Raw genomic sequence first — 24,846 nt, forward strand, 5'->3', positions numbered from 1 at the left:
TCCATTCCATCCTTCAATATTTGGTTGGTTTCAATAAGATTCCCACCTGCCCCCATTCTTCTAAATTCCACCAGTTACAGGCCCAGAGACATTAAATGCTCTTCATATATTAACCCATTCACTACCAGGATCATTGGCGTAAATCTCCTCCGGACCTTCTCTAACGCCAGCAAATCTATTTCTTAGATATGAGCCCAGAAGTGCTCACAACAGCTGATGCTGCAGAACAGAGGGGAAAAAAAATCCCTTGAAGTGGGAGAAACACTGCTATTCTTCTGTTTGTTCGGTTAGCTACCAACCACTCAACTGAAAACCACAATCTTAAATTTGCCTGTACTTTCACCATAGGTGGTTTTGGCTGCAATTGTACAAAGAACAAGCAATCACACCATCTTCTGTTAGTACAACAGGAACTATCCGGTGGCAGACTGTGTTGCAGATCAGCCAACTGTTGCACCAACGCAAGGGGGAACCGTGGCAATGCCGACAGACCAGTGAAGCCAATTCCACAAACAGTGGTCGACTTCCCAGGGCCAATGCCTAACTTCACCATGTCTGCCGGTAACAGGGCTTGTTTTAGAAAGCTTAAGATATTAATGCCATTCATTCAATGGAAGCCAAGAGCGAAACGTAAAGCAGTTGGTCAATCTGCCACTGACTGGTGGTAAAAGCAAAGATTGAGTTTAATCCGCATGACTATTTCTGCTTCAGTATAGACAACTGAAAGAAGCATAATCATAATCTACTGAACTTGATCTGTTTGTACAAATTGCCAGTGACACAATGCACCTGTCTCCAATGGGCCTTCACCTTTGTTCTGCTCAAAAGATCCTAATCTAGCTCTGAAAACTTCATCCTTTATAAACCTCAACCTACCCCTACTGCTGCCTGTGCTCCTATTCTTCCTCCCCATGAAACGATCCTGTTTCAGTCCTCTACTGCCCTTTCCCAATCTGCTTGCGGTTTGAGATACCATAGGCAGGTGCACTTTCTGTAATAGATCCCTTCTGTCAAATGACACCATGAAATTCGTCTATATCATCTCCAATCCCTGTAATATGCTAAGACCCACCCAGCTGCTGAGCAACAAGACCTGCACCGCGTGGTGAAGGTGGCCCAGCAAATTGTCAGGATGGAGCTCCCGTCCATTCCAGCAGACTCAGGAGGAAAGCAATCAGCATAACCGGAGACACCACACACCCCAGCCACTCCCTGTCTGACCCGCTGCCGTCCAGCAAAAGGTTCAGGACACTAAACACCAGAACAAATAGACTGAGGAACAGCTTCTACCCCAGAGCTGTGGCCTCCATCACACCACTCCCACAGAACAATGATTGAGCTGTGAGCAGACACAAAAACTCAAATACTTGCACTAATGGCACTTTGTGCATGACTGTGACATTTTGGTGCTGCTGTAACTTATTTTCTGCTACTTATCTATTTAATAGCATTTTTCTATTACTGTCTTGTTTTTATCTGCCACTTTGTTTGATTGCCTGAGAGGAGGCCAAACAGAGTTTCATTGTACCTGTGTATAATGACAATAAAGATCATTCAATTCAATTCAATTTCCAATCTTATAGTCCTTAACCCAACATTAAACCAGAGCACAAAACCAATCCAAACACGGGAGGTTACGTTTCCTTTTGTCTACATCTGCCTCTTACCATCGGAAATTCATTTGCCTCGCCAATAGAATCCAATAACGTGTCCAAGTCTTCTCCAATGATCTCTCCATCTGCAAATTCATCTGTAGTTTCAGGGACCGAGAGAGAGACGCCATCACCTACTGAACATTTAAGTGGAGCAGGGTCTTCCTGGGACTGCTGGATACTGAGGGCAGCTGAGAGAAGAGGGCCTGACGGATCACTGGCTGGTATGGGGTTGGTGACAGGACCAGGAGCACATGGAAACTCCAAAGCCAGATCTGCATCATAAAAACAAAGACACAATCGTGGCAAAAAAAAAGCATCAAAAACACAATGATTAATCAGTTTTTTGCTCTGGCATTGTTAGTTGGTGAAGATACTCTCTCAGATACAGGATTATAGATCTCAAATAGCCACTACACAGAGCCGCCTAATGGCTGAGATTTGCAACTGGCAATGACTCAGCAAAACTATGTACCAAAATGGCTGCTGCTGTAATTTATAGTGACATGTACTGATCTTAAAGACTATATAAAAACATGCCAAGAAGAAATGACTTTTGTTGTCAGAAGTTGTGCTGGTACACATTTCTAAGAACAGAATCAATCTCCCATAGAAGTATTTTTAGGAAATTTGGTGAATGTGGTGACTTAATTAGGATAGGCAGATCATATTGCATAATGATTTATAAACTACAAGAATTAAGTGGACAAAAAAAATGAGTAAAAATGCTTTTCTAATACAATTTAAGGTTTGGGTGATAATAATAGCAAAAATGAAAGAAAAAATTGTGGAATAAATAAATAATGCAGAGAGAAAACAAATGTAGCCAGATATTTATCCCCTTTAATACAGAATATTCTAAAGCTTTGATGATATCTGAAGTATGGTTATGGGGATAGATTATCGGCAAAATATAGATAAAGCAAAGTCCCACAGATCATCTCAGAGATAATCTCGGAAATAACAGTCAAGGGATAAATCAAGGGCAAAAGCTTGTGAAATTGGAAATCTGAAATAAAAACAGAATTTAAGTTTCAAGTCAATGTCCTTTCATCAGAGCTGAGCAAAGCAAGAGATAAATGTTTAAGAGGGGAGGAAAGAAATGTCTCAGAAAGTTTGGTAGGTTGGATGATGCTAGGAATGTTGTTAAACCATCATGGGGGCATGGTGAACATATTCTTGATGTGACAACTCCAACTAAAATACAGAGAACATCACAAGCCACTTTACATGTTCTTCTTCCACTTTATTAAAGCCTTTGGCTCCATCATAGAACAGGGAACGGAGGACAGTACAGCACAGTACCCACAATATTGTGCCAACCTTTTAACCTCCTTGAAGATTAACCCAACCCTTCCCTACATTAAAGATCTGGAAGAGGGGACTGACTGCAATGTGTCTAAGTTTGCTGATGATACTATTTTGAGTGGAAAAGCAAATTGTGTAGAAGATACTGAAAGATATAGGTAGGTTAAGTGAGTGGGCAAGGGTCTGGCAGTTGGAACACAATGTTGGAAAATGCAAGGTTACCTACTTTGGAAGGAAAAATGGAATAACAGATTATTATTTAAATATTTAAAAATTGCAGCATGCTGCTGTGCAGAGGGACTTGGGAGTGCTAGTGCATGAATCATAAAAGGTTGGTTTACAGATATAGCAGGCTATCAAGAAGGCAAATGGGATGTTGGCCTACATCGCTAGAGGAACTGAATTTAAGAGCAACTGCACAGGGTACTGGTGAGGCTGCACCTGGAGTACTGCGTGCAGTTCTGGTCTCCTCACTGAGGAAGGATAGACTGGCTTTGTAGGTGGTACAGAGGAGGTTCACCAAGCTGATTCCAGAGATGAGGGGGTTATACAATGAGGAGAGATTGAGTTGCCAGGGACTGTACTTGCTGGAATTCAGAAGAATGAGAAGATATCTTATAGAAACATATAAAATTATGGAAGGGATTGATAAGATAAAGGCACGAAAGTTGTTCCCACTGATAGGTGAGACTAGAACTAGGGGACACAGCCTCAAGATTCAGGGGAGTAGATTTAGAATGGAGATGAGGAGAAACTGCTTTTTCCAGAGGGTGGTAAATCTGTAGAATTCTCTGCTGAATGACGCAGTGGAGGCTACCTCAGTATATATATTTAAGGTTGAATTGTTTTTTTTATGTAGTAGGGGAAGTAAGGCAGGTAGGTGGAGATGAGTCCATGGCCATGATCTTATTGAATGGCCTCAACAGGCCAGATAGCCGTCTCCTGCTTCTATTTCTTATGTTCTGCTACATAACCTTCCATTTCTTTCTATCATCCATGTGCATATCTAAGAATTTCTTAATGCGCCTAAAGTATCTGCCTCTACCACCATACCTATCAGGGCATTCCACGCATCAACCACTCTCTGGGCAAAGAAATTACTTGGGACATCCCATTATACTTTCCTCCAATCACCTGAAAATTATGCCCCCTTTTATTAGCCCTTCCCATCATGGGAAAGGAATCAGTCAGGAATGAGTGAGGAACATCCTCTTCAAAATAAAATGCCCACTGAAATTTGTTTCCATCTTCCAAACGTTCAAGATTTGGAACATTTCTAAATGTTCAAGTCTTGATGCCAATCAATAGTTTTGCACTAGACAGGTTTAGTGAAGACTGGTGTCAGTGTTAAAAAGTATACTTGATTTTTAAAATCTTGCTTGCCACAATATTACATTGCACCCGACACAAATGTCCTGTGGGAGTGAAGCTAATCCTGAGGGAAACTGTGAAACTGTTTAACCTCACACTAGAACCATAACCACCTCGCACCTCAGAAACTATAACCTCAGTATGCCGAAGACTCTTGTGTTTGTACACATTTGGAAGCTTAACTCCAAGACCCTGTCAATTCATTCATTAAAGTATCTGAAAAAGATAGGTCTTTTACTCAACATTTGCAAAGCCAAGACCCTCCACCAATCCATCCCACTGCATCGCAGTGCCAGCCAAAAACAGAGATAGAGAGAACCCTGTTACATTACGGATCAGTCCCTTTATCTTGGGAGGAACCTCTTGGCAAAGGCAGACATGGATGATGAAACTCACCACTGCCTTCAATGCACCAGGCTTCGCACGGTACTGAAAATAAAACCACCAAATCTGCTTCTGCAAAATCCTCCAAATTCATCAGAAAGGTAAGAGAACATCAGCAACCTTTGCCAGGCCAGCACCAACTTTGAGCTCTGGTTCCTCTAAACAGTTACACTGGGCTGGCCAATTCATGAGCACGTCCGACATCGGAATCCCAACACAAACTGCTGTGGGAGGAAACAGGTTGATGAGGCCTGTAACTGCTCCAAATGGATGAGGAGTGTCTGGAATGGCAGTGAGAACCTGGAGTCCATGCTTTGGGAGCAGACACAATCCCCGTGTTGGTGGAAGAAGGAGCAAACCATCTCTGAAACTACCAAATCACCGCCCCATCAACCACAATTGTCGAAATGTAGAAGAGTCCATGACCAATTCCCTTCTCTTGTGCAGTTGTAAGAAACCTGAGTTCAGTGAGTTTGAGCAGCAGTTAACCAATCCCTTACGGTATCCATCGGGAAATTCAACTCTGAATTGTCTGTTTCACATGGAGGGTTGTGATCATTGAACAGTGAAGTTGAGCCTCTGCAACTTACACAAAACATGAATATCATGAAGTTTAGGTACTGAGACTAGAACCTGGTCACTTGACCCATTATTCCATTCCTTGAGCAATGATTGTTCCTCAAGAATTGATTAGACCCTCAACTGTACTTCTCCTGCCTTCCCCACTTCATGTGCTTCCCTCCCTTCCACAATCACATTGTCCTCGCTTTCTTCCCCATCAACCTTTCAAAGAAATGGTTACCTTTGAGCATCTCCTGTGTAATGCCATTATGTATTAAATATATCTTTCCCTCCTCAGCTGTCACACTACAACATTCCAGAGGGACGATTCCCTACCTAACACTTCGTTTATTTTTTATGCAATCACCGCATTTGTGATATAGTACTTCCTTCTACAAGTGTTGGAAATGCCTGATCATCTTCTCCCTTCCTACCAATCTGGGCTCTAAGTATATAGTTTCCAGGTGAAGCAGTTCCTTATAATGCTCAGTGTGCATCTGCTCTATTCCAGTCCAACCAAATTCAGATTGAGGACTGCTTTGCTCTGGTTCATTCTGCAAGTCCGAGCTTCTGGTTGCATGCCGCTTTAATTCTGCATCCCATTTCCACGCTGTCCACTCTGTCCTTGCCCTCCAGTAGCACAATGTACATAAAATGCTGAAGGAACTCAGCAGGTCAGGCAGCATCTATGGAGAGGAATTAAGGTGATGTTTCAGGCTGAGTTCCTTACCATAGATGTTACCTGACCTGCTGAGTTCCTCCAGCATTTCGTGTGTATTCGTCTGGATTTTCAGCATCTGCCGAATCTCTTGTCATGATTTGCTGCTCGTCTTCTAATCTGCCAAATGCAGTCAATCCAACATCACTTAACAATATTGGATGGCATTTCTGTTATTCTCCATTCTTCAGAGACAGGATTGAACACTCAGGTTTCTTACAACTGCACAAGAGAAGGGAATTGGTCAATAACAATCCACCATGGACTTCATTTTTTTGTATTAATTATGACTTTTTTGTAAAAAACTATGTAATATTTATGTTTAATTAATGTTTCTCATGTGAATCTGCTTATCTGTGTGCCAGTGACCTGCTGCAGGTAAGACCATAAAACATAGGACAGAATTAGGCCATTCAGCCCATCCAGTCGGCTCAGCCATTCTACCAGCCCTGGCGATTGATTTGCTTGTTTGTTTATCAATACAACACTGAATAGGCCCTTCCTGCCCTTCAAGCCATGCTGCCCTAGCAACCCCATAACTACGACAATTTACGTGTGACAATTTACGATGACCAATTAACCTACTGGATATGTCTTTAGACTGTGGTAGTAAAGCGGATCACCTGGGGAAAACCCCACACATTCCATGGGCAGGACGTGCAAAGATCCCTTACAGAACAGTGCTGGAATTGAACTCCGAACTCTGGTGTGCCCCGTTTCTGTGACCGTAGATAACTGTGATGCTACTGTGGCACCAAGTCCACTGTGGGGAGCCTGGTTCTTACCGGGACACCTACAAGACATCTTCTAAAATAAAAATCACCACACAATATGTCTAAAATAGAAGGAGATAATAAGACCATAAAACCTAGGAGTAGAATTAGGCCATCCAGCCCATTGAGTTTGCTCCACCACTCTACCATGGCTGATTTATTATCCCTCCCAACCCTATTCTCCTGCCTTCTCCTGTAACCTTTGACATTTTGACTAATCAAGAACTATTAACCTCCGCTTTAAATATATCCAATGACTTGGCCTCCACAGCCACCTCGGGCAATGAATTCCACCAATTCCCTACCCTCTGGCCAACGAATTCCTCCTCATCTCTGTTCCAGATGGACAACCCTCTATTTTGATGCTGCGCCCTCTGGCCCTAGGCTCCTCCAGTATAAGAAATATCCCCTCCACATTCGCTCTATCTAGGCCTTTCAATATTGGATAGGTTTTAATGAGATCCCTCGCATTATTCTAAACTCCAGCGAATACAGGCCCAGAGCCATCAAATGCTACTCATATGTTAAAGATTCTTATTGCTCCTATGCATATATGCACTGAAGCATATGACAATGCTTTTATTTTTAGAAGGACAGGTGACCCAATTAAACTGCTGAAAGGACAATGTAAGATGTCTTCTATAGGCTTGGGGAAAGCACAACCCGTTGTTCTCTTTGGCTACAGTGATGGTTCATTTTTCTACACAAGAGAAACAAAATGGAAACTTACCTGGCTCAATATCATCTATATCACTTGTGCCACTTATGGATATCTGTGGGCGAATTCAGAGAGCGGCTTACAATGTTGTCTGGACTGCCATAAAAAGTTTGCTAGTTAACCAACATGACACGATGATATGATCGATGAAAGGTTTCAAATATTAGGTAAGTGGCAGGAGACATAGAGGGATAAATGGCAATTTTTTTCAAATTAGTATCTCAGCTATTCACCATATTTATACAATGATATAGGTAACAGCATGCATGAGTAACATTATGAAAATAAATTTCAGTGTAAGCAAATACCCACTTTAGAGCAAGTGGGACAATATGGCAACATGGTGAAGTTCTGCTAGATATGTACAATACTTCTAAATATTAATTTAAACTTTAGATCTACAAAGAGTGAATTAGACTCTTATAGGGTGCATAGCAGCCATTCACAGGAAGGATCTTTAAACAACAATGAACTAATATGGGTTGCACAGTAGCACAGTGGTTAGCACAACACTAAACAGTACAGGCGACCCAGGTTTAATTCCCGCCGCTGCCTGTAAGGAGTTTGTATGCTGTCCCCATGGCTGTGTGGGTTTCCTCCAACACTCTAGTTTCCAAAGATCTACCATTTGGTAGGCTAATTGGTTACTGTAAAGTGTCCATGATTAGGCTAGGATTAAAAAGGGGCACGCTTGACCACACAGCTCAAGGGCTGGAAAGGCCTATTCCGTGCTGTAACTCAATAAATAAGTAACCAAATGAGCTTGTTTTTTCACAGTGAAGTTAATTGAGGGTTAAGCTAGGTCTCTCTTGAAGATAATCCCCTCCTTCAAGTAATGCAGCATGTAGTTCCTAGCCAAAAGACAGTGCACCAGCCCTTCATTATTGCGCTGGGGTTTTGTACTATTCTCCATCAAGTAGTGGAACTACTTCAGAAGTAAAGAATAAAAATCTATCATGAAAAAAAAGAGGCAGATAAACATCTTTTTAGAGGTTTAATAAAGTCTTCTTTGCTTAACAGAGAATTTAATACAAGAGGCGGTGTCTGATTGTTTAACCAATTTTTGATTTGTCCAATGCAGAAGTCATCAGTAATTTCCTTTGCATCCCCACATGGATACTGGACCCTTGAATTTATTAATTATCATTCAAACTACAGTTCTGTTCACAGAAACTTTTCTCTCTGTGAACTTTTTCTGAAAGAAACTATCAGTGGAGTAAAAACTCAGAAGTCAACTTACATGCCCACTGTTCATGGAATTTCCAATTGTAGTCCGACTCCCTGTATCCACATCAGGCTGAGAAAGAGAACACTTGTGGGGTTAGTGGGGTGGAAAACTGAGTACAGTCACATAATTTTCCTAGCTTCAGACTTGACTAAAATGAACTTCACCCGTTTGTATAAATACACAGCTTGCTCAAGAACAGCAAAAATAAGGAAAAGCTTTTAACAGGTCTGAAGAAGGGTTCCAGCCCGAAATATCAACTGTTCATTCGTGTCCGTAGATGCTGGCTAACCTGCTGAGTTCCTCCACCATTTTGTGTCTGTTGCTCTGGATTTCCAGTGTCTGCAGAATCTCTTGTGTTTAGGGTCAACACAACTAAGCAATTTATTAACAATGCATACCAGAATATCACTGTTTGGAATGCTGCATTCTTAAAACCATATTTGTAAACCAGATTTTGTAAAGGATAGGTTATGTCTGACAAACCTGATTAAGTTTTTCAATAGGTGACTAATGAGGTAGACTGAGGCTTATTTAAAAAAAAGGAAGTTAAAAAATTGGGAATTTCTAAACTCTCATCATTTTGAAGACTGCCTGTATTTTTTCCACTGAAAGAAATTAACAACTTCCTTACAGAACCCTGAAAATCATATAATTCAGTTGATCATTTACCACATCAAACTTATGGCAGTTCACTGAAAGAGGAACTACTTACCCTCATTGGTATAATTTTTTTTCAAACTTTATGTATGATTTTAAATTCTGTGTGCTGACTAAACAATGCCTGTGATGCTACTACAAGTTTTTCCATTGTACTGTACCTCACTGTTTTTGTGGTTATGACAATAAATTTCACTTGAAACTCAACTTGGTTCAATCCAAGTCTTCAGAAGCCCCACAAGTACTTAGATCTTTCCAGTTACCAACTTGATAAGTATCGACAAATTAGTTCAATTAGTGTTGCCCATATTCAGTCTCTTTCATACTTACATCCATTTTGTTTAATCAGTGTTTACAAAAAATTCTCACCCTTAGTTATCTCCGCCTCACAAAGATCATACAGCCATTTGGATCATTGTATTTATTTTGTCTGTCTATAACCATAAATACTTAAGTCTCCCCTTAATCTTCCCAGCAATCCAGTTTTCCAGCCTCTACAAATAGTCCCTTACCTCTATTGTATTAAATTTCCGCTGGATCCACTCTAAGGCTTTGAGTTCAAGCCCAAAATGTTGTGGCTGGAATTGAACACGGTGGCCTAGAAAAATGCATTCTAAAGCTCCAGAAAAAAAACATGCCGGGCTATCCTGGAGTAAAGCAATTTTGCGTCCACTTCTGGGTCACTAGAACCCTTGCAAATTTTATTTCTTCATTTCTCAGTGGGATACCTGTACTCCATTAAACAGTTTGCACTGACAAACCTCTCCAACGTTTTATGTGTGTGACTTTTCTAGCATCTCCAGAATCTCGCGTTTTAAGAAACCAAGAACTCTATTCAATGTGCTACTTAAAATATCAAATGCTTTACTGTAGGCCCTCCAAAATTTTGTGTGCCTTCCCCACCTTCCACCTCCTAGCTTCTCAAATTATCCCCTTCCCCCACTGCCCTACCCACCCTTCTCATCTGCATTCACTTATCACCTTCCCCTTCCCCTCTTATTCTGTTCCTTTTCAGTCCTGAAAAATGGTCTCAGATCAAAACCTCAATTATTCATTTTCCTCCATAGATGCCGCCTGCCCTGCTCAGTTCCTCTAGCATTTTGTGTGTGTTGTTCCAGATTTCCAGCATATGCAGCTGTTCTTGTGACTCAGATTCCATATCCTGTTCTCCCTGAGTGCCTGGAGCGTCAAACGCAGCCTCGTGTGACCCTGAATTGCTTTGCCCAAATAGGTCAGGGTCTCAGTCACTTTTAGCTCAGACGTACTTCAGGCTTTTGTTGCTGATCTTCCCCCACATCTTAAATTTGGTACATTTGGAAAGTCTCCCTCAGCAGGCCAGGCTGTGGAGTAAACAGTTGACGCTTCGGGCCGAGACCCTTCGTCAGGACGGTAAAGGAAGAGAAGTCAGAGTAAGAAGGAGGGGGGAGGGGAGGAAGAAGTACAAAGGGACAAGTGTTAGGTGGATCCAAGAGAAGGAGAAGGGGTGAGGTAAAGGGCTGGGCAGTTGATTGGTGATAGAGATAAAGGGCTGGAGGAGGGGGAATCTGAGAGGACAAAAGACCATGGAAGAAAGAAATGGGCAGGAGCACCAGAGGGAGGTGGTGGGCAGGTTAGGAAATACGGTGAGAGAGGGAAACAGGAATGGGGAATGATGAAGGGAGGGAGGCAATTACCAGAAATTAGGAAATTGATGTTCATGTTTAGGTTGGAGGCTACTCAAATGGAGTATAAAGTTTTGCTCCTCCAACCTGAGTGTGGCCGTATCGTGGCAGAAGAGAAGGCCATGGACTGACATGTCAGAATGGGAATGCGAAGTAGAATTGAAATGGGTGGCCACCGGGAGATCTTCCTCCCCTTCCCCCCAACTTCTCACTCTGACTTCTCACCTTCCTTTCTAATCCTGATGAAGGGTCTCAGCCTAAGTCATCGACTGTTTACTCTTTTCCATAAATACCGCCTGGTTCCTCCAGCATTTTTTATGCGTTGCTATGGATTTCCAGCATCTGCAGATACTCTCATGTTTTCAACTGCACTATAGGCTGCTCTAAAGTGCAGGCATTCAAAAACTGTACTCACCTCCTTACAAACACTAGCTCCCTGACTGTAACTTGAGGCACTTCTGTTGTTCCCTTAAACAAAGGACACGCCTTCTGCATGCATTGACGTTCATCTGTCTGTCCAGAACCTGCTGAACTCTTGGCAACCTTTTCCCTGCCCTTCCCATTATGTAGTGTCCGTTCATTTAATTGCAACACTTCCCAGTAACCGGAAGAGTGTATCTAGTGGTATATAAGTCGTCCCTAGGTAGAGAATGTCCAATTTATGGATACCTGTGTATGTGAGTAAACTTCCAGAGGGTTTAGGTTTAGGATAAGGAGTAAGATGTTTAGGAGGGACCTGAGGAAGGAATTTTCCCCAAGCCACTTGTGGCTGCAATCTGGAACATTTTGCCTGCATGGGCGCTGAAGACAAGTACTCTCACAAGTATCTAGACCAGCACTTGAATCACCAAGAGCTTGCAAATAGGAATTATATAAATAAGTACATGGTGGTTGGCATAAGCATGATGGGCTGAAGAGTCTGTTTATATGCTGTATAACTATCTAGTTAGCAGCATCAACATGAGCTGCAACCCCTTTCAAACACCAAAAACACAGCACAGAACAATTTCTAAGTAAGCTCCCTGCAGTGAATGAACTGGTGGTTTATAAGGGCTTAACATAACATTGTCCATCTATCTGACACTGCATTCCTGCTAGCGTCCACGCCAACATTAACAGCATAGAGTCAGCAACTTCGGCTCATTAGGTCTCCTTCCTGTTGTTTATAATATCCAATCATTTCAGGAGGGGAAAATAAAGGAGGAACGAGGAGCAGACACACAGCAGCACGCACCTGAGCTCTGATGTATGCTTTACGGATCCGTAGCCCCAACTTCTGTGCCAGTTCTTGTGTCAACTTCACCACATTTTCATCCTGGACAAATAAAAGATATATTGCACGTTATTCCACAGACAGACCCCATAGCTTTAACCCTCTTTCCCCACCCCTCAAGTTCATTTAATTTTTTGTAGTAAATGTTTTAATTCTTGGAAATTATGTCGCCAATGATGCTGCTTCTTCTGATCCGTCTGCAAATTGATGGGTGAAGGAAAATGAAAGGTCTCCAGTTCAGTCTCCAGTCTGTGTCGGCTAGTAATTCTTGTTAGAAAGGGGATGGGTTCATAAAGATACAGGAAGACATAAAGCACTGCACATACAGTGCACCATCCATAAGCCTGCTGCTCTTTGTTCCTATGTTCATAGCTTGAGCAACTGCTCTCTCATGAGAATGACACTTGTGGAATGGGTCCCAGTATCACCAAGAGGGGAGAAGTAGTTATTATTAAGCTCAGTGACTTACGACCTTCAGTCTTTGACATCTGGGGTGCTTGACGTGAATTGTGAAAGACCTAATCTGAATCTTTTGTCAGCTTGCCAGAGTCAGGTCTTACAATTTAACTAAATATTTTGAAATCACCACTCTGGTTATGTATAAGGGAAACCAGGCAGATATTAGAAATGGAGAAACCATTTGATAAGGTATATTACTTAGCATTGACAGTGATCCCTCCCATCCATCCAACAATCTCTTTGGCTCCCTTACCATCAGGCAGGAGGGTCACATGTTCTACCAGTCTTTTCTCGCCAGTACAACCTTCTATGCGGTGGAATGTTGGGGCAGTGGCATCATCACAGGTGATGCCAACAGGCACAATAAACTGATTAGAAAGGCTGGCTCTGTTATAGTGTGAACTGGCTGTGGTAGAACAAAGGACACTATGGAAAACCCTGGCAGTTCTGGACAATGTTTCTCACCCTCTGCATGCCACCTTGGCTGAGCAGCAGAGCACTTTTAATAATGGACTAAGCCAACAGCGCTGATCCAACAGAGCCTGATACGCAGTTATTCTTATCCTTGTCCATTAGGCTCTATAGCCGGGGAAGTGACGACCCTCCTGTTGAGGTGACTTATTTTTTTTATTCTTCCTTACTTCTCTTCTAATATTTGTGCACTTGTAATGCTACTGTGACTCTGTAATTTCCTTTGGGACCAATAAATATATACGTATCTGTCTATTTACTGTACCATTATGACAAGAACTGTTAGGATGGAAAACAGCTTCTTTCCCCCAGGCCGTAAGACTACCGAACTCCCGGCCACCACCCGGGTCTCATCACTTACGAAGCACCAGTAATGTTATACCATTTACTTTTTAAATTGTATTGTATATGCATCTTATTATTTGTGGTAATATTACTTTGTGCTATGGTGTGAGTTATATTTACTGTGCTGTGTACCATGGTCCAGAGGAACGCCGTCTCACTTGGTAGAGTACAAGTATACAGTCAAGTGACAATAAACCTGAATCTGAATTTGAAGACAGAATAAATTTGAACTGGATGCAGTGTGCTGCAGTGAATTAGAAATTGCCTGAATGCCTGTGGACAGCAATAGATCTGCTTGGAACTCTGCTACCAGTTCTATCCCAAAAGGCTCTTGCTGTGACCCTCCCTTTTTGCTATTTATATTATTGACCCAGACACAAAGTTCAAACTTCAAAATAAAATTTATTATCAGAGTACATACATGTCACCACATACAACCCTGAGATTCTTTCTTCAGGATCAATGAAAGAGCAACAGCATAGAAGACAACAAACTGTGCAAATGCAAATGTAAATAAATAGTGATAAATAATAACATGAAATAAGAAGATTAAAAAAATCCTTAAAGTGGGATCATTGGCTGTGGGAACATCTCACCAGAGGAGTGTAGTTGTCCTCTTTTGCTCAAGAGTCTGATGATTGAGGGATGCTTAAACCTACTGGTGCGAGTTCTGAAGCACTTCTACCTGATGGCAGCAGCAAGAAGAGAGCACCTCTTGGGTGGTGAGGATCTTTGATGATGGACGCTGTTTTCATTTTGGGGAATGATCTCAAACTTGCAGAAAATGCATACGAGTGTAAGAACTGTGCAGGATATTTCGTTATCGCAAGCAAATTTTTATATAGCAGGGAATATCTGTTTATGGCAAACACTGTAGAATTTTGAGAAGCAGACATATTTATGAGCAGGATTGGGTGCCGACTGGATGGCCTGGACAATATGAGCTGAATGGCCTGTATAATTCAGTTATAGTATGCTAAATATACATCTAGGGGACAGAACTGATCCCTAGTAAAGTAAAGGATCCCTAAACCTAAACCACAAATGCTATTTAAACATGCATTTCATGGGCAATTCACTACAAAGCAAAGGATACCATTTGTCCTTGTACAAGTTGAGGATTAGGCTTCCTTTAATATAGTCCATACCAAAGTAGTGAGATACTACTGAACAACTTTGTGTTTAAGTAGAGGCTGCCTACACAGCTAATACATGTTCAAAGCCCATTAGTGACAGGTTTTCGGAACTGAGTTAAGATGGCCTGAGCCAATGCTTTCTCTAAACAAGCATTGTAAAAATAACCAATTTCAGATGTTTGGTGAGGGAAGGCCAATGATCAACATATAACATAGAGGTACAACACAGAACAGACCATTCGGCCCACAATGTGGTGCTGAAGCAGCTAAAAAGCAAATCAAAAACACACAAACACTAATCCCTCTACCTACACAATGTCCATATCACTCCATCTTCCTCACACCCATGTGCCTATTCAAACGTCTCTTAAAAGTCTCTGATGTATTTGCCTCCACCGTCATACCAGGCATCTATCGCTCTCTGAGTAAAAATACTTACCCCTCATACCACCCCCCCTTGAACCTACCTCCTTTCACATTCAATGAATGCCTTCTTGGTATTAGATATTTCAACCCTGGGAAACAGATACTCTTTGTCCACTCTATCTAGAAAACCTCTGTCAGATCCCCCTTTCAGTCCCCAGCCTCCACAGAAAACAACCCAAGTTTATCCAGCCTCTCATGATAGCCCATGCCCTCTAAACCAGGACGCATCCTGATAAACCGCTTTTGCAACCTCTCTAAAGCCTCAACATCCTTCCTACTCAAATTTCCTAGTTGCACAAAGCCAGAATTAAATTGGTTCTAGTCGAGAGGAGTTGACTGTGGAGCAAACAGCAACTCTTACAGTGGACAATGATACAATAATACTTACAATATTGAGTTAGCTTGTACAGGACGGACAGAAATCACATCGTATAATGACTGCTGACAGTGTCAGTAAATACCTGGACTGGTACCAATCCTTTAAGAGAGGTCAGAGAGGTCAGAAAATTTCTAAATAATTTTCTCAGAGGCTTAGTTTTCAGCCTCAGGTTTGCCCCTCCCTAAGGGTTCACATAGATCTGGGTGGGTGACAAATATCTGTATCATGAATAAAATGATTGAATGTAGTTTTATTTTTCCTGCTGGATGCTTCTGACCATTCAATAATGTCAGAGGCTGATTTTGCATGCACGGATACAATATAATCCCAATGACATCTGAAGTAATTGCTCCAGAATTTTTCTTAAAGGGGAGCATTTTCACTTCTCAATTCTGGGGAGGCATCTGAGTTTGTAAAGTGTTGAAGGCAGTGCATTTGAGTCCCACACATCACACAAGCATTGCTCTGTATTGCAACTATGCCACAAAGTTAAAAGCAGGAAGAGGCTATGCCCTGCTGAACACTGGCAGCTACTCATCTCAGCGTCAAAGCAAACAAGCAGCCTACTTCAATAGCTTGCTGCAGGACGCAGCACCGTTACAAATTGTCTAAAGCTTAATACTAAGTCTACGTCCACTATTCTAAGTCTTGAAAATGGGAATGGAATACATTCATGGAACTTTATACCAGCTGGTTTTAGACCATAAGACTATAAGATATAGGAGCAGAAGTCGGCCATTCGGCCCATCGAGTTCTTCCAATTGGCTGATCCAATTCTTCCAGTCATCACCACTCCCTTGCCTTCTTCCCGTACCCTTTGATGCCCTGGCTATTCAAGAACCTATCTATCTCTGCCTTAAATGACTTGGCCTGTACAGGTGCTCATGGCAACAAATTCCACAGATTTACCACCCTCTCACTAAAGCAATTTCTCCACACCTGTTCTAAATGGATGTTCTTCAATCTTGAAGTCGTGCCCTCTTGTCCTAAATTCCCCTACCATGGGAAATAATTTTGCCATATCTAATCTGTTCAGGCTCTTTAACAATTGGAACGTTTCTAGGAGATCCCCCCTCATTCTCCTGAACTCCAGGGAATACAGCCCATGGGGTTGGCTTAATCTGAGCAGCAGATTATATTTTGTGATTTTGTGATGCCAGAGGCAGCTTGGTAGTGTAGTGGTTAGCATAACGGTTTACAGTACAGGGGACCAGGGTTCAATTCGCAACACTGCCTGTAAGGAGTGTGTACGTTCTGTCTGTGACCACGTGGCTTTCCTCCAGGTGCTCTGGTTTCTTCCCACAGTCCAAAGACATACCGGTTGGTTATAGATTGCCCTGTGAAATTGGGGGGCTGCAGGGCAGCATGGCTCAAAGGGCTAACTCAGCACTGTATCTCAAAATGTTTCCTGTGACTGGGATGTCTGGAACATGTGTCATAATCTCAAAAAAAAAGCCTCATATAGTTAGCAGTAAAACATCTAGAGAAAAAGTCACACGTAATTTAAAGCTTAAAGCTTGACTGCCTTTAATTCTTTGAAAAAGTATTACGATGAAAGACCAGTGTAACGCAGTGCAGAAAAGATTAAAAAACCTGGACTTTCAAAATGCCTTTGAAAAACCATTTTATCTGGTTAAAACCCTATTAGGGAACAGTGACAGCAAAATGATTGGCAAACAGAAAGCAGAAATAGAGATGAGCCAAAGGGCCTATTTTAATGCTGCATTTCTCTAGGACTCTAAAATTTGATGTACTTGCGAAAAAGGGAATTGAGTTTCTTGACCAAGTAAATTTTGCAGATCACCGATGCAAGTGAGGATTGAAACAAGGAATTGCGCAGCTTGTAAACGGGCCTACTAACCTGGGGGACAGCAAAGGAACACTTGGCGATGCACTCATAAGCTTCTTTATGCTTTCCTAGTTCATTGAGTGCTCTGGTTTTCCGATAAAGAGCCCGATAGTTATTTTCATTGAGCTTCAAAGCATTTTCACAGTCTTCAAGGGCTTTCTCATAAACACCCTGCAAGAATAGTGAAAGTTAATAATCCAATGACACAGATTTGTACTTTTCCCCCCATTGCTTCAAACTGGGACTGAAAAATGTGCTTTCATTTTCTTTATTTTCTTAAAGTGCCACTTCTCTTCAGGTCTTGCGACACAATTATCAGCCCCAATTACTTAATACCTCAATTAATTGTTCTCTCACCTTAAAGACCAATTGTTGGCTTCCATGAACTTTACTCATCCCCTTACCAACCACCACTTTTAGCACAGATTCTGGCTGGATGAAAAATGCTTGTACAACAGGTTTGAGATTGTTCTGGGCCAAAAGTACATTCAGGATGTTCCCGAAGCACGCTGGCAGTATCATATTCCATCATTATCCAAAATCTACATTACAGAATCATTAAAAGATCTGATAGCCGGCTGGTGGTGTAGTGGCATCAGCACCGGACTTCGAGGCGAATGGTCCTTGAACGCTTTCCAACCGTGCTTGGTTGAGTGTCGAACTAGCAACTCAGACTCATAAAAAAAACAGAAAAATGCTAAGGAAAACAGTAAAGGGGTGGCCAAAGTACCACGTGGCATGGAAAGGAACAACAACAACAACAAACGATCTGATAAATCTTGCTTGGCTTTAATGTTGTGTTTGAATAACTTCCATACCGAATATCAGCTGCTGAAGATGTTCTTGGCTTTGTTTATCCGTTCTGTTCAGGACGTCCGCCCCTCTGCTTAGCACTACTGCCTAGTGTATTTGTTTGATCTTTGGTGAGAAGGTGATCTTCTATCCACACCAGTGATGATGAGGCAGCTTTGGAGGTCATAATATCTGACCTGCTATTACTAACTCTCAAAGCAATTTACTGATCAAATCCCTTAAGTCAGGTAGTTCTTTTCCTTTATATTTGGTATTGGGTTTGTTACTGGACAGCAGGAGCATCTGTAACGAGGGTCTTCAAGGGATGAGAAGGCCATCCATCTGATGCCTTTTGGCATGCCCTCTGATTCTCCACATTAATCAATAAATGATAATATTGAAGTGGATTACCCGCCCTACAAACTGCCTTTTCCAGAAGCTCCCTTTCGGTTGTAGGGCTAGTCAAACAAGAACTTCACACCATCTTAACAGTCCTTTCCTCCAGGAAATTAGTTCAATCAACTATTCTAGTTAGCTCTGCCCCACCCCACTCTATCAATGACCTCAGCCACTGTACTTTAAACCACTTTTTATAATGCTGCTTACATTGTAAATACATGCTGGTGTTTATGCACATTTTATTCAATATCCGTACTTTAATCTCTAACTTAGTTTTATATCATTCTTAATTCTTTAGAATTGTTGAATGTTGTTTTTGTTGTAGGTCACGCCAAGATACTGTACCACAGCAAATTATACCAAACAAACTTGATTTCTGATCCTTGAAAATAGTGTTTCATAGCTTAAAGATCCACTCAGTACATCTATACTCATTCTAAAAACTAGCTTTCTCTTTTCTAAGTTGGTCTGATAAAAGTGTCCTGCCAATCACTGAGGGCTTTTTCCTTGGGAATCTTTACCGTGCACCTTCTGGGTCCAATCAGCCAGTCAGCCTTCCCTTTCCCAGACTGTGGCAAGTGGGGAAGCCAGGTTAAATACTGCTAACTCAGGATTTACCTTGAATAATTCTGCATTTGAGTTGTCCTGGCAGGGAAGATTTCCAGATTTTAAGGATTTGGTTGCTTGCGTGATCTCTTGCTTTGGTAGTGTGTTGTCACATCGAGATCTTATTTTGCCTCCCTATGCTTAGTTGGTTTCCTATTCAGCAATAGGAATTCCTATTCCTATTCAGTGCTCTGCCATGCATCCTTCTTGTTATTTTGCTGCTGACAGTCACGAAAGCCACCTGCTGACATGTACAGCATATTGTCGATGTCCGGCTTTGGTAAACTATGTCATTCTGTAAATGGTTCCATGTTCACCATTGGCAGCTGCATCTTCTGTTTATGCTGCTGGGTGATCCATTTGGTTTTATTTGTCCTCCCTCATGCACCATGCTAGACTGCTCATGTCCAGTAACCTCTAGGAATATTGTGCCTGGAATCTTTCTCTTTATACCCCACATGGTCATAAAAAGAATCCACCCCTCCTTCTTTTATATGGGCACAATCTATATAAGGATTATAAAATAAAATGGATTATCAGGCATATAATCCATCCTCTCTTTAGCCTTCAGTCTAACAATATTCTCTTGTTATAAATTCTTGCCTCTATTCCAATTCCTGTTGATTTTGTATTCTCCTCCTCTTAACTAAAGACTGTATATGCCCAAAATACATTCTTCTGCTACAGAACAAAATATTTTAGTGCTTCAGGCAGCTTTAGCAACGTCAATGTCAAGGCATCACTGTCCCTTACTTGGCAAGCTCACCCTTCTCAGCTTTAGCACTACGGTCACCTTTTCACATTCAGTGCTGCCAGTGGTTGTCACCATTTCTTACTGATCATCACAAGATGGAAGTGCTTGTTATCTTTGTCATTCAGAAAGACCATACCAGCTTGCTAATGAATGCTCCACTGAAAACTTGAGCATTTCTATTGCAGAGATCAACATCTCTCACTCAGATTTCATTCATGGTGCCATATGTTCACATTACAGCCATTATTTGTGAAGTCTTCACTGATGCCATTTCCCCACAGAGGGTGGTACTCTCCCTAACTCTACCTGCAACATTGGGCAGAACCTCTCCTTTGCTTTCTTGTCGCTGTTACCTGTCGGAGAATCACACAGAATCAGGATGACGCTGCTATTTTTCACTTTAAGTTTGGCTCTTATAACCTTGCTGAATGTGGGCTTCTACTTAAGCAGGTTCCAGGCCAAGACATTGTGGTATGTGGTAAAAGAGAATTTCTCCCAAGGTTGCCATTAACTTTCTTAATCACATCTATCTCTTGTTGCAGACGGACACCCAAGATATCTCAACTCTGCTGTGACCCAAGTTAACTTTACTGTTTTCTACATTTCACATCCATTTAAAAAAAATTGATCTTTCACTCTACCTCACTGCGATCCTTGCACCTTATTTGTCTACCTGCACTGCAGCATATCCTGTTATTGTTTTCCCCTTTGTGCTACCTCGATGCACTTATGCTTTGGAATGATCTGTATTGAAATCATGCAGAACAAAGTTTTTCCACTGGATTTTAGTACACGCGATAATAACAAATTAAAGAACAACACCTTATATGCCATCTAGATAGCTTCCAAGCTGATGGCACGGATATCGATTATTCTTTCCAGTAAAAAAAAAATTCCCTCCCCTTTCTCCCCTCTTCTATTCCCTGCTCAGGCCTCTTGCCTCTTCTCACCTGCCTATCACCTCCCGCTTAGTCCCCTCCTCTTTCCCTTTCTGCTATGGTCCACTTTTCTTTCCTATTAGATTCCTTCCTCTCCAGCCTGTTTATCTTTCCTACCCACCGGGCTTCACCTATCACCACAAAGCTATCATCATTCCCCTCCCTCATTTTTATTCTGGCATCTTCCCCCCTTCCTTTCCTGTCCTAAAGAAGGGTCTCAGCCTGAAACGTCGACTTTGTATTCATTTCCTGCTGAGTTCTTCCAGCACTTTGTGTGTGTTAATGAACAATCGCTTTTATTTTGATGCTGATCACTTGCGTGGCAGTCATGGACTCCTGAACGACAACATACACAGCAAAATTTGATTTCTCTGTCTTGTTGCTTTCGTTTTTGTTTTCCCTTAAAACAGGGCAGGGCTGCTGTCTGTGCCTAGCCACCAGCCAGCTGGGCCAGGGTGTCGATTTTGCATGACAAGGCCAAATTTGAACAAAAGATCATAGTCACATAGTCACATCACACAAGTTGTCCCACCACAGTAAGCAAGAGTGAAAAAGACATAAAAAGAATGCAAAAGAGAGAATGAGAAGAGTCAATGGAAAAGTAAGGATATAAGGTTGAGGCTTTACAATGCACTGGTGAGGCCTCAGTTGGAGCTCTGTGAGCAGCTTATCAAAGGAAGAATGTGCTGACATTGGAGAGGGTTCAAAAGAGGTTTATGAAAATGATTCCGGGATTGAAAGGCTTGTCATACGAGGAGCTTTTGATGGCTCTGGGCCTCTACTCACCAGAATTCAGAGGAATGAGGGGTGACCTCATTGAAACCTATCAAATGTTGAAAGGCCTTGACAGAGTGGATGTGGAGAGGATGCTTCCTAGGGTGGGAGAGTCTAGGATCAGAGGGCACAGCCTCAGAATAGAGGGCTGTCCTTTTGGAGCGGAGATGAGGAGGAATTTCCTAAGCTAGAGAGTGGCGAATCTGTGGAATTTATTGCCACAGGTGGCTGTGGAGGCCAAGACATTGGAGATATTTAAGGCAAAGCCTGATAGATTCTTGATTAGTCAGCACATGAAGGGATATGGGGGGGAGATGGAAGGTAGGAGATTGGGGCTGAGTGGGAAAATGGATCGGCCATGATGAAATGGTGGAGCAGACGCGATGGGCCGAATGGCCTAATTCTGCTCCTGCATCTTATGGTCTTAAAAAGACAAAAACAAAAGAGGAAACAAAGGAACAGGAATGGGAAAATGTTGATTTATAAAGCACTCTTTAGATTCTTAACATCTCAAACAACTTTATATCCAAGGGAGTACTTCAAAAGGGAAGGAAATATTGCACCCTGTCTTCAAGCAGCAAGATTCCATTAACCATAACATAAATGACAGATAATCCCTTTTATTCAGGTTGGCTGAAGTAATAAATAGCAACTAATGCAGGTGCATTCTTTGTCTTAAAAATAATTATGTTATAAAATTCTTGATAATACTCACCATACTGAAATAGCAGGTTGCTCGATTGACATAGAGGTGCTCCAGTAACCGTTGTGCGATTACCACTTCATCTGATTGTGCATACTGGGCTACGTTCAAGGCCTCTACATATTGGAACAGGGCCTGTTTATAATCCTTCTCCTGGTATAGCTCATTCCCTTCTTCCAGTAAGTTCTTAACAAGCTGATGCAGAAAGGTCTTAACAGATGAACAAAAGAATAAATGTAAATTTAAACTTGAAGCCTGCAATACTTTTGCTGCTGAACAGTTCAAAACTCATGCTGTCACTTTGTATTAAATAGAACATCTGTTTCAGTTAGTCTATGTTACTACAACATTACTTCCCTTTCCTTCCCTATTGACTCAGCGTGGATGTCAGAAAGCTTACCGAGTATTTCTGCCTGGTCTGACTATTAAGCTTCTCTGGTTTACCTGAGCAGAGAGGAAAGCTGGAAAAAGTGTTCCCTCTCAGCCACCGTCATTCCACGTTACCTGATCAATTTTCTGATGGTTCACATCCATTGATCTTGAGCAGAGTGGGAAAGGGAGAGGAGGCTTGTTCCAATGCAGGGAATGTGTGAGGTAACTCTTCTTCCTTGATTGTGATAAAATACATAGACCTGATGTCTAGATGTCTGCAAACTTGCTCCTAGGGATAGGACTGCTAAGCTTTGAAATCTAAACCTGTTCTTATTCTGTTTCACTGAAGTCCATGTTTAGGATGCAAGGCTAATTAACCACTCCAATTCAACACGTAGCCTCCTCCGAATGTCTGCCAGTACTGATCAGTCACCAACTGCGGAAGCATGTACATTCTTACGTTGATATAAAACAAAAATTAGAATAGCCAAACCCAGCAGAAGTGAATTAAGCTGTGAACCAAATTACAGACTATTTCCATCTGTGGGAAAGGAGAAGGATTGAGTAAGGGAGGAGCGTTAATAAAGAATCTTAACCCACACTCAATGACTCAGAAACAGCTTCTTCCCATCTGCCATCAGGTTTCTCAACAGTGTTCAACACAATGTTGTTATCCCTTTCTCTCCTGCACTACATATTTTGTAACTTGTAGTAAATTTTAATGTCTTGGTACTGTTCTGCTGCTGTAAAACAACAAATTTTGTGTCATCCAAGTCGGTAATAGTATATCCAATTCTAATTCCGTTAATAAGAGAAAATGTTTCTTTGCAATTGGATAAGTTTAAGCAAGGATAGAAAAGCTCCTTCAACCAGCCTTTTCATGCTCTAAGTTCAATGAGATTCAGATTGGAACCAAGGACCTTTCACCATCCTGTGAGTGCCTAATTGAGCACAAGGTTGAAGCCACACATTGAGTTGTGAATCTAGGTAAAGTATGCATACTCAGTTAGTACACCACTGCTACAGAGTACACCAGAGCAACACTGAGGATAAAAAGTGAGTGGTACATTTGCAATTACAGTGGGGATTGTTGCTCACATTTTTCCATTGTGGCATCTTCCGTGGCCTGTCCTAAAAATGCTCATGGACCTGGTTTTCCCTGAGACAGCCACAAGTTCAGCACTTTCATTCTGTACAACAAGGAAGACCAGCAACTACCAACACTAGAATGATGGCAATTGTATGACCGGACAGATGCAGTGTGGTGCCTATATTTGTATGATTTAGAGAGCAACGTTCCTTCTAACGTCCTGACGAAGGGTCTCGGCAGCGCTTCTCCCTATAGATGCTGCCTGGCCTGCTGCATTCCACCAGCATTTTGTGTGTGTGTTGTCGTTCCTTCTAATTTTTTTTTAAAACAGCTGTGCTGAACAACCATTGCTCTGAGCAGGAAATTATTACACAGCCTGAAAACTGCACAGCACCGTAAAAACAATACGAAAAGAAAATTCCAGCTGCATGACAACAAGGGCATTGTGCACGGGAGCATTTCCGTTATTGCCCGGCTGCCCATCCGTGCTGCTTAGAGGGAACCACGCAAGAAAGCAACTCATTGACCTGAGGAACCATCCACTGCCTCTAAGGTAAAGTTCCATGAACAAACTGAAGTTGTGTCACAACTGCTGGGTAACCTTAATAGGCTTCAAGATGAAAGGCTTTACGCGCTACACTCCATGTCCAATTTTAGGATGGAACCGTAATGAAACACACCCAGATTACAAGACGGTGGGGACTGTGCTCTTCCTGCTGAGACAGAAGTGTGGCTTCCACTAACTTGAAGGTTCAACAAACAATTTGAAAAGCAAATAGTAATAAAGTACAGGAAGAAATGCGCATACCTCATATTCATCCTGACTTCCAGGATAAGGTAATGGCGATCTGGTGGGGGAAGCATAAATATACATTATCATATGTGAGATTTCTTAGTAACAGTGTACTACATCTTGATATAGGAACAAGCAATACCAGAGTACTTTTACCGGAGCTGCTGTTTTAGGTGATGACTGTTGGACCATATATCAATGGAATATATATATCAAAGTCAAAGTAAAATTCATTATCAAAGTGTGCTTATATTAC

The 24,846-nt window shown here is 41.8% G+C and overlaps 1 protein-coding gene across 3 annotated transcripts in view; it reads right to left on the reverse strand.

Annotated features, from left to right (window-relative positions):
* The window catches only part of zc3h7bb (zinc finger CCCH-type containing 7Bb), a 91,317-nt gene that overhangs the window by 53,497 nt on the left and 12,974 nt on the right, over window positions 1-24,846 (reverse strand). For all 3 annotated transcript variants that reach the window (XR_009508532.1, XM_059953727.1, XM_059953728.1), the window contains exons 3-9: window positions 24,606-24,645; window positions 22,348-22,545; window positions 17,382-17,540; window positions 12,266-12,346; window positions 8,726-8,782; window positions 7,498-7,540; window positions 1,668-1,927 (exon numbers count right to left, since the gene is read on the reverse strand). Coding sequence is in view for 2 of the 3 variants with exons in the window: in XM_059953727.1 (XP_059809710.1) it covers window positions 1,668-1,927; window positions 7,498-7,540; window positions 8,726-8,782; window positions 12,266-12,346; window positions 17,382-17,540; window positions 22,348-22,545; window positions 24,606-24,645 (838 nt within the window). In the remaining variant the exon portion in view is untranslated. The remainder of the gene's footprint in view (window positions 1-1,667; window positions 1,928-7,497; window positions 7,541-8,725; window positions 8,783-12,265; window positions 12,347-17,381; window positions 17,541-22,347; window positions 22,546-24,605; window positions 24,646-24,846) is intronic.

The sequence above is a fragment of the Hypanus sabinus genome, chromosome 29 (genome assembly GCF_030144855.1).
Source record: "Hypanus sabinus isolate sHypSab1 chromosome 29, sHypSab1.hap1, whole genome shotgun sequence".
NCBI lineage: Eukaryota > Metazoa > Chordata > Chondrichthyes > Myliobatiformes > Dasyatidae > Hypanus > Hypanus sabinus.